At 37.2% G+C, this 11,325-nt stretch overlaps 1 protein-coding gene across 2 annotated transcripts in view; it reads right to left on the minus strand.

Annotated features, from left to right (window-relative positions):
• Positions 1–11,325, minus strand: part of CSMD2 (CUB and Sushi multiple domains 2) — a 635,577-nt gene that overhangs the window by 300,043 nt on the left and 324,209 nt on the right. For both annotated transcript variants that reach the window (XM_087939569.1, XM_026702685.2), the window contains exons 6-7: positions 7,782–7,894; positions 2,858–2,935 (exon numbers count right to left, since the gene is read on the minus strand). In XM_087939569.1, the coding sequence (XP_087795695.1) occupies positions 2,858–2,935; positions 7,782–7,894 (191 nt within the window). The remainder of the gene's footprint in view (positions 1–2,857; positions 2,936–7,781; positions 7,895–11,325) is intronic.

Here is an 11,325-nt window from a genome sequence, read left to right on the forward strand (position 1 = left end):
CATAAGCCAGTATGCAAGAATGCTATAACTTAAACCAATCTGTTCTAGAAACCATGCACAAGAATTCAGAAGCAAATCACATTCAGGATATGGCTAAGATGTCATCTCAGACAAATTTATCCTAATCTAAATATGTTGGGCAAGCATTTCAACTGGTTTTAAACTATTCTCAGCCAGTAAGCACATTCTGAAACAATTGATTAAAATTCATCCGTCCTTGAGGTTTTTTTCCAAAATGATCTTTTTAAAGTTGCATTTCAAAAACAGTATCTAGGAAAACAAATCATAACTGAACATTATTTTTTGTCCAGTTAGAAATGCATGTAAGTTTCTGTCAACCAAATATTGTATCTTTTGCTAAGCTTGTGTGATTAACTTTCAGAAATTCAATAAGAGAAACAGTCACAGCCCTTCACTATGGATTTAATGCAAACAAAAATAGCATGATCATTACTTATCTTATTGCAGGTCAAATCACAAGTATGAGGCTTCAAGACTTAATTTGCTTGTTTTATTTTCAACACCAATCTGGAAATATTGGTAGAAGTAATAACAAAATATGACCAGGAAAAAATTGTAGGTTGCCAGCTGGATCAGAGAAAACATTTCAACATTTCCTTTCTACACTAGTAATGGTGAGAATCAGGTGCCCACAATTTCTGTAGGGAGAGAAGGAATTGGTTTCAAGTCTCTTACTTCTTTTATACATAATTGCTTCTCAAAGATCCTTTCTAGAAATTAGAGTTTCCCACACTTCCAGTAAACATTGGTTTGTTTGCTCAGTCTACTATTGACATAATGAAACAATGATTCCTTGATTTCTTGCAAGTTCTACTCAAAGAGACTGGTGCATATTAAATATTTTTGTGTATAATTAATATTTTGTGTATAATTAAAACAAACTCCCTTTGCTGCTGCAGTTGGAAAGATTACAGTTGGAGAAGATGCTCTGCTGATTCAACATCTGGATTCAACAGTTCAGCCATACCAAGATGCAATAGAAACATGACAAGGTTGAATACAAAAGGAGCAGAGGAACATATCATTAGAGATGGAATAGAGATTTATTTGATATGAATCTGTATGCAAACTTGCTGAGGTTTTTGATGCTATGTAAGAACTAAAATGCACTTTATTTTATGAATAGTCATTTGCAAAAAGGATGCATGCTAGAAAAAGCACAGCACCACTCGCCTCCTCTCCATCTGAATTATAGCACAGAAATATCTACAATATTTTGTGTAAATATGTCTCCCTCTGCCCTCCCCAAACAAACTGATACAGAAATAGAGTGCAAGAAATAAATCTATTACTGGGGAAAAATAATCTGACCAAAAGTAAGATCAACAGATTCATTCATTTCCGTATGTTACACATGTCAGATATTCATTGCAAAATTCAGGGCTCAAATTCACTACAATATAATATATATAAATTCACTACAATAATACACACACACACTTGTTTATATAGCAAATTTCTCAACCACCCATCTCCCTCAAAGAGGGCTCTAACATGGCTAAATGTGAGTAAAAATTGTCCCTCCAAATTAAAACCAGTTATGGGCCCCACAATTGGTTATAACAACTTTGTAAAAAGAGTATCCCAGTCTGAAGACCCTTGGTCAACATTCGTGAGTCTTCCGTCCATACTTAAAAGAGGTAACTTTTCTACACCTAATGAAAAAACACAGCAGTAGCCAATGTTTGTGAGAAATGTGCCTCCAAAGATTACTAAAGGAAATAAGCTACTTGGAGATGTGTACAGGAAACAAGTGTCTTGAAGTTCCTTTCTGTGTAAAAAAACCAGTCTAAAGCATTGAAGCACTAAGAAGGAAAGTGTTAACTCTACGTAAGAACATGACTTACAGACCTTCTAGTTCTTTCCTAAATGTCTCCCATTGCCTTTACAATTCATGCAAACAGAGGCTTTCCCTTTTACTTATTGTATCCTCAAAAAGAGTACACAGTTCTGCTCAATTTCTGTACCATTGTGACTTGCCCAATTCTATGATTCAATTCCTCCTCTTATGACTGTCCCAGTTTGAAATCTGTTATCCAAATCAAAATAGATTTCAAACACAAAACAACATACGACTACTACTACTACTACTACTACTACTACTACTACTACACACATACACACACACAAACACACATCTGGAGTGCCTAAAAGCAATGGAGGAACACAAACAACAGTTTCTCTCTCGCTTCCTCTTTCTCAAGTGCATAACATTGTTCTCAAGTACAGAATTACCAATAAGGCAAACAATCCTAGAGGTGTGTTTGTCTGTCTCTCTGTGTTTGTATAAACACATAGATCTCCAAAATGTCTTTTTACAGACTCTATTGCTTCTTTCCTGAGAAAATGTGCAGTAGATAGGCACAATGACATTTAATATACCAGGAAAGGAAAATAAAACTGACCATGTTTTAGATTATTGTTTTCCTTTGTTGTTTGTTTCTGAACAATTGACCCAAGCTTTCTGACATTTGTGTTTGTCAAACTTGTATTTGTTTCTGTCAGAATTATTTAGTAGAGTGCATGATATATAGATGAGAAATCAAGATCTCTGCAATCCTGCAAAGGACTCCTAACAATATATACAGCATATGGTCCAGTCAACTGTACACATGTGTGGACATACACACACACACACACATCCCTTACAGAGTTAGTATGTGTTTACAAACAGAGCACTAAACGGAGCAGGTGAGGCAATAATGCAGGGTAGGAGGGGAGAACAAGCATTACCATTTTGAAAAAGAGTTGCATCATTCTGGTGATTGCTGGAAAGTCATATGGGATGTTCAAAGTGCTGAGTCTCACTCAACATGCAATGGTGATTGAAACTTACACACAGATGTCTTCTGGTTCATGTCTTTACTTGGCATCAATTTCACTCCCCGGGATTTAATCTCCATTTGCTTTTTGACTGTAAAGGGAATGAAAGAGAAGATTCAACAAAAGAGAACTATAAGAAAAGAAGGCGTTTTTCCTGACCAGCTACTTCTAAGATTATTTGGAAAGCCAAATTATGTTTCCAGAACAAAGAACTGGAAGACTTTTCTTATTCTTCTGTACTATTTATATATGTATTTGTTCAATTTCTATAGGCAACCATCTCAGTCAGTGACGTGCCAATTAACAAGACAGTTCACTGATTGACCAGCTTTCCATTTCTCCAAACAATGCCAACAAATCACTTTCATACAAATCAACCATGAAAGTTCCCCATTAAACACAAAAAAGGTGCAGGGTGAAATGCTATAATTGATATACCATTTCAGAACATATAATATATTTAAATATTAAAAATTCAAGTACAACATTGAATATTAAATATTAAAAATTCAAGCACAACGAATTATTTTACTCTCACATATATGTATCAACATATAAACCAAAGGAAGATGGGCAGTTACTTGGAACCCTAATAATACATTTCCAATAGTTTTCTTTTACCATTGACATCATGGTGCCCCTCATTTTCCTAAACACATGTAATCCTCCATAAATTAAAATACAGAAAATCTGATCAATGAAATATAAGAAGCTACTGACACTAATATTAGCTATGATGAGACTGTGACATTCTCATTTCATTTGCACTGGGTTCTTTCAGTGAGCTCAATCAAATATTATGAAATTTAGCAAACTTAAGAATAAGAGCTAATTAGGGGAAAGTAATAAAAAATGGATCACAACATAGAAGCTAAGGAGTGAAATGGTTACCAACTCTGGCTTTCTGAAAAAGTTTGGAAAGATGACTTGAGTAGAAACCGGAAGGATCAAGAGTAATCAATCCTCAAATACTTATAACTTCAGCCTCTACTGTTAGCTTTTGAAATGTCAAACATTCTTTCTTAAGAATAAGTAATACCTTTGAAATAATCAGAAGTCTTTAAAAATGGCATTTGTTTTTAAAAAAAGACATTTGTTCTTAATCTCTTACATCTTCTGGTACTTCCACTCCTTGGAAAGTTATATTTTATAGCAAACACTTCACTATTATGTCTGTGGGGGGAAAAGGCTGTTTACCAAAATCACTGGATTACAAACCTCTGACATTTGCCTTAATCAGAGAGGAAATTACAGCAAATTTTTTTACTTCACATCATTTTTTAAAACTTTGTTTTTAAAGGCATGATTCAAGCAGGTGTATTTTTAATAGCACAGCAGTAATCATGACTGATTTTCCTCTCCTTTTATTTTTAATTCTGCAACCTCCTATCTACAAAGCAATGCTCAACTGAAAGATTATGACTCAATAGCTCAACATAACTAAATGTGAAAAAAGATTCATAAAGTTCCTAACTTAATTGGCTTTCCTATTATGAGAAGAGAGAGAACAGGACATTGACTGAATTAATACACATTGGTATTTAACACAACAAAGTAACATTGGTGGTCCGCAAAATGTCATCTTGTGCAATAACCACACTCATCCTTGTAAGAGGTACCACAGGAGCTGACTTCCGTAGAAAGGGCAAGGACATAAAAATGGTAGTATGAATAAAACCTAATTTTGATTTAGTTATATATTCTTAATATGTTTCTCCAGGCTTTGGAATCAGGTGTATGTGCAAAAACAAAACAAAACAAAAACAACCCCAACCCTATTAGTACACCAGGAGACTTTTAGGGGAGAGAGTGAATAGTGTCATAGATTGTGCGAATAGCGGGATCCTTTACAAGTATGATTCAGATATCAAAGTAAAGTGAAGCCAAGAGCATCAGTAGGATCTTGTTGCTTTCATCAGAAAGATAAAAGCATTATTATGGCATCGTGCCATAAGCTCTGCCCATTGTCAGCAAAATTGGAACACATGTACAAAGTAGTGAAGCTTGTGTCATGAGGCGGCAATGCTAACATTAGTCATTACCCTCACACATAGATGAGGCTGGAGCCATATTTTTCCTTCAAACCAATTTAGAAAATGAGCTACATACATACATACATGCATACATATGGGGGAAGGTATTATTTCAGAATTTTAGACTTCCTAACACACTGCTGTTTACTGAATCATGGGCTTCAATGGCCAGAAAGGAAATGGAGGGGGAAAAAAGGATTAACATAGGACATAATAAGAATGGGGAATTTCAAATCATACAGTCTGGATAGTAAGGAACTTTTGAGATCACCTAACATAGCATGGAGGACAAAAGCCTTTCTATAATCAGTGAAGCTGACATTGACTTATTTTTGGAATTCTTTGTCTTTTTCAGTTATACAGCACACATCATCACTTTGTTGTTTATGTGTACACTGAGAGCTTAAGCCCTAGAAACAAATTCTTTGTGTGTCTAATCACACTTGGCCAATAAAGAATTCCATTCCATCTTGTTCCTAAGCCCTTTTTGAAACCACCTTGAACATCTTCCTTTCCATGTTGGACTCCCATCTGCATTGGATGACCTAAGTATTAGTTTCTTAACAGGTGAAAGTATTGTACACTGCTCAAAAAAAAATAAAGGGAACACTTAAACAACACAACGTAACTCCAAGTCAATCACACTTCTGTGAAATCAAACTGTCCACTTAGGTAGCAACACTGATTGACAATCAATTTCACATGCTGTTGTGCAAATGGAATAGAGAACAGGTGGAAAGCATAGGCAGTTAGCAAGACATCCCTAATAAAGGAGTGGTTCTGCAGGTGGTGACCACAGACCACTTCTCAGTTCCTATGCTTTCTGGCTGATGGTTTGTCATTTTTGAATGCTGGCGGTGCTTTCACTCTAGTGGTAGCATGAGACGGAATCTACAACCCACATAAGTGGCTCAGGTAGTGCAGTTCATCCAGGATGGCACATCAATGCGAGCTGTGGCAAGAAGGTTTGCTGTGTCTGTCAGCGTAGTGTCCAGAGCATGGAGGCGCTACCAGGAGACAGGCCAGTACATCAGGAGACATGGAGGAGGTCATAGGAGGGCAACAACCCAGCATCAGGACCGCTACCTCCGCCTTTGTGCAAGGAGGGACAGGAGGAGCACTGCCAGAGCCCTGCAATATGACCTCCAGCGGGCCACAAATGTGCACATGGCTGCTCAAATGGCCAAAAACAGACTCCATGGGGGTGGTATGAAGGCCCAACGTCCACAGGTGAGGGTTGTGCTTACAGCCCAACACTGTGCAGAACGTTTGGCATTTGCCAGAGAACACCAAGATTGGCAAATTCACCACTGGCGCCCTGTGCTCTTCACAGATGAAAGCAGGTTCACACTGAGCACATGTGACAGACATGACAGGGTCTGGAGATGCCGTGGAGAACTTTCTGCTGCCTGCAACATCCTCCAGCATGATTGGTTTGGCAGTGGGTCAGTAATGGTGTGGGGTGGCATTTCTTTAGGGGGCCACACAGCCCTCCATGTGCTCGCCAGAGGTAACCTGACTGCCATTAGGTACTGAGATGAGATCCTCATACCCCTTGTGAGACCATATGCTGGTGCGGTTGGGCCTGGGTTCCTCCTAATGTACAACAATGCTAGACCTCATTGGCTGGAGTGTGTCAGCAATTCCTGCAAGATGAAGGCATTGATGCTATGGACTGGCCTGCCTGTTCCCCAGACCTGAATCCAATTGAGCACATCTGGGACATCATGTCTTGCTCCATCCATCAACGCCACATTGTACCACAGACTGTCCAGGAGTTGGGGGATGCTTTAGTCCAGGTGTGGGAGGTGATCCCTCAGGAGACCATCTGCCACCTCATCAGGAGCATGCCCAGGCATTGTAGGGAGGTCATACAGGCACGTGGAGGCCACACACACACTACTGAGCCTCATTTTGACTTGTTTAAGGACATTACATCAAAGTTGGATCAGCCTGTAGTGTTGTTTTCCAGTTTAATTTTGAGTTTAACTCTAAATCCAGATCTCCATGGGTTGCTAAATTTGATTTCCATTGATAATTTTTGTGTGATTTTGTTGTCAGCACATTCAACTATGTAATGAACAAAGTATTTAATAAGAATATTTCATTCATTCAGATCTAGGATGTCTTATTTTTGTGTTCCCTTTATTTTTTTGAGCAGTGTATCCCAATTCAAACCTTCTATTAAGTCTCTTTTCTTTGCTACTGTTGTTTGATGCCTGTTGGCTGTTGTGACTTTCATTTTCTCCTAGAATGCCAGTATTATTTATTCTCTGACATAGAACTGGAAGTAAGTAAACTTGATGCAATTATATACCCACTGTATCAAAATTTCTTATGCGTGTATAAATGTCAAACTGAATTAATCTCTTCAAAAATGAAATAGTAAAACACAGCATAGGAGGAATCCTGGTATCGTATTAGAAATAGGCTAGTGAAAAAAGTGTATTGGTTGAGTATTTTTTAAAAAATACAAACAAAATTTTCAATATCCAAACTAATGGATCGGGATATGATTGTTATTTTTTTAGCTGAATATTTCTCTAAGTGTTGAAATGCAGTTTTTATTCCCAAAATTACGTATAAAATGTGAATATTAGGAAGGATTATTATTTATATCCCATCTCTCAATTGTATGAGGGGAAAAGTGTACACGGTTTTTCTATATTATTAAGATATCAATAACACCTGCTGAGTGAGAATACAGCTGCTGGAATAGTAATTTCTCATGCTGACATTTGTACAGTTTGTCCCAATATTTTAGTCAATGAGAAACATAGAAAAGGAAAATAAATAAAATAGAAAATTGCCATGTACATCTGCAATCCATTTTAGGAATTATTGTAGTTGAAAATTTTTTGAAAGGGGGCAGCGTTAGAAGCTTGTCAGAATCCTGCAACTTACCCTGATATTGTGCGTTGAAACCCTTCTGTCTGTGGTTCCCATCCGACATAAAGTGAAGACGAAGCCAGTTTTTGCTGCTGATTACAGGAGCAGGAAGGTTTGTTCCTGTAAACCTGCAAAAAGAAAAAAAAGAAGAAGCTAACAGAAAGAGCTGCAAACATTTTTTTAAAAAGAGTCTCCTCTATGAAGATACGTAAGGAACTCCTCCTGCAAATGTCCTCGAGATGCAAATAAAACTGGTTTGTACAACCCATTATTTACTCACATAATAATCTTAGCCATACAAGTACAGACTCACTTACAGTATAAAAGAAACAAAAAATTAAATCCAATGCTGATTTTTATGCAGATCTAATTTCTGCGGCCAGATTAGTGCTCTATCAAGTGAAATTGCCTCCCCACTTCAAAGGCACAGAAATTAAACTGTTTATACTTCTTTGTCGCCACAGATAATTAGAATGCTGCCCCTGCAATCTTGTCATACCATCAAATGACATTCTGAAAAGAAATGATGGTTGACGACAGCAAAGGGAGAAATAAATGCATGTATAATGCTCCCAAAATGTCCACAGTGATCTCCCTTCTTTTCAAAACTATCTGGAATGGAAGGTATATCCTACTCAGATGAATTCTGGGCTTTTGTAAGCTAAGCTTAGATCATGTGTATCAGAGGTGTATTCAGCAGGTTCTGACCAGTTCTGGAGAACCAGTAGTAGAAATTTTGAGTACTCTGGAGAACTGGCAAATACCATCTCTGACTGGAGAATTTACAGTATCCTTCCTCTGCCACACTCACCAAGTCACACCCACAGAACCGTAGTAAAAAAATTGGAATCCCACCACTGATGTGTATATGAGTGAGTGGATGTGAGTGTGAGTGGGTGGTGTGCCTTTGAGTCAGTCTTGACTGTTGGCCTGCAGAAATGCCTGAAGTTTTGGGGGGCAAGATTTTATTAGGGATTTGCCATTGCTGGCTTCCTAGGGCTGAGAAAGAGTGACTGGCCAAGGATCACCCAGCTGGCTTTGTGACTAAGGCAGGATAAAACTCAGGATCTCCCGGTTTGTTGTTTTTACCACAATGTCAACAGCTCTCTATTCAATTAACATTAGAAACAGATACCTTAACTTGAGTGGTTAGACACTTTAACTTTAAAAGAGATGCCAGAAAAACATTAATGGTATTTCCATAATTTATACTTCCTGCATTAATTTTCAAAAGCAGTTATCCATCCTTTTTACAAAGTTTAACTAAGGAAGGAGTTTGCCACTCTTTCTCAGAATCAAAAGCAGCCAATAACTCAGAAAACTGGAGAACAAACAATTTTGTAAATCTGTTCTTTTTATCACCACCTTAGTAAATATTTAATAGAATTTAATCTAATTAATCACTACAGTCCACTATTTTCTTGCAAATGATACTAAGTACATAGATAATTCTGTTTAGATATGCATAAATATGGATGCCATATAACAAGAACAACAGAAAACTAATTACACAAATAAATAATTTTGTCTAGGGAGATTCTCAGTCATCCAGGTCATTGTTGTCCCAAATATGCTTTTTTAATAGGCAACTGGACTTAATTTTTCTTTAAAAATGTTCAGAACTGAAAAACCTTCTTGAATGAGAAGTCCAGTTGTCTTGAAAAAGTATATTTGGGACAATCTATAACTTTAAAATTCTTAAAACCTCTACAGTAGTCACAGTATATAGGGAAAAAAAGGATTATCAGCACAGTCTTGTCAGCTTTCAAATCAAGAAGTGGCTTCTGTAGTAAAGAATCCTTATTACTTTTTCAAAAATCATGTTAAATTCTGACCTACATCTAAACCAATATAAACATTTACATGTACTAGTATAATATGAATGCCAAAATGAACAGCTCAAGAGCAGCATTGCTTTTAAAGATGGTTATTCTGAGAAAAGAGAACACATCTTTCTTGAGCAAGTGTGCAAATAAAAAACAATCTAATAAAATCTTATCAGAAAGGCCATAAAAACTCAGCCAAACATTTGTCATGGATCAATTTGGGTGCTCTGAAATGGCAGTGGGAATTACTAAGCACTGTACGGTATTAACTCCCTATTTATGAATCCAATTAAATAAGAAGCTCTTCTATTAACATATGTGATACTATTCTTTTTCAAAAAATTTCAGGGAATAATTGGAAATGAGAATTAGCAATAAAAGGAAAATGTCTTGGAGAAATCACTATGGATGCTATTGGAAACAAATATTTACCTAATATTCACAGAAACCCTTGAAGAGGTGGATATATGAAAGCAAAATTAATGTTCTTAACTAGAGCAGTTGAAACAACATTAACATGATAAGAGCTATTATAGAATCCAATTACTTTTAACCAGAGTCCATTTCAGACATTTTATTAGAGACAGTGTCACATTAGTTATCTGCTGTTTACCTTTTGAAAACAGTTCTATTTTGTAAGAATAGAATTAAAAAGGAGGTGTTTGCAAAGACGATAATGATGGAAAGAAATATCCTATATTCTCCTTTTGAATAGAATGTAATAATTCTATTGCTATTATTGTTACTATAAATCTCTGTTAGATTTATATCCTGTGAATTTTTCAGGACCACAAGAGAGTTAAATACAGATATACTTTTATTCCACAACACTCCTGTGAAGGAAGCTGGGCTGAGACGGGGGGGATGGGCCCAAACTGAAAGGAAATGAAATAACTTTGTTGCAGTCCTTAACCAGTTACAAGGGAATGAGCATCCAAATATACAAAAAGCTAAATAAATAGATAATATGCATACTGATAAGATAAAATGACCAATTTACCCGGTTAATTTCCAGCACTGAGGCATCATTTAAGACTTGAGTCTCTGCAATCCTTGTCTAATACCTGAACCACTTATTCTAGGGGTGTCAAACTCAAGGCCTATGGGACAGATGTGGCCTGCAATGTGATTGGATCTGGCCTGCAGTGCCATCCTGGTCTACCCAATACAAAGAGAAAAGATCAGGCCAGCCTAGCTTTGACCCAGTCTACCCAATGCAAATAGGAAACATGGCAGCAGTTTGGGGAGTGGCGTCAAAGTAGCCATGCTCATCCAGTCAGCCATGCCCAGTTGGCCACCTCCCCCCAGTCGCCTACCCCCCTGAGGTCACCATAGCCCTGATGCAGCTCACAATGAAGTTGAGTTTGATACCCCTGCGCTATACCATACTGGATAGCTGGCTCACTCTCTGTTTCTCATGTCTCCTTATTTAGCTATTCATGATGCCTAGATTAGCATGAAAAGAGCTAATGAATGGGTAGCAATGAAACATTAAATACCAGGACATGCACTCTGCACACACACATATATGTATAGCCTTCAGCCCTTTTCCTCTGCAGACTGAACAAAAAGAAACCAACTTAAAAAGTAAACAAAATGCATATTTTCCCTGTGTGTTTTGATGATTCCCAGTATGGAGCAACACAACCTCACCTTTTGCTTCGTGACTTTTTACTGCTCTTGGTTAGCCAGTGTTTCGTGCTTTACTAATCTATTGAAATATTCATCTGGAT

Source organism: Pseudonaja textilis, chromosome 10, assembly GCF_049901715.1.
Source record: "Pseudonaja textilis isolate UNSWEBS1 chromosome 10, rPseTex1.2, whole genome shotgun sequence".
NCBI lineage: Eukaryota > Metazoa > Chordata > Lepidosauria > Squamata > Elapidae > Pseudonaja > Pseudonaja textilis.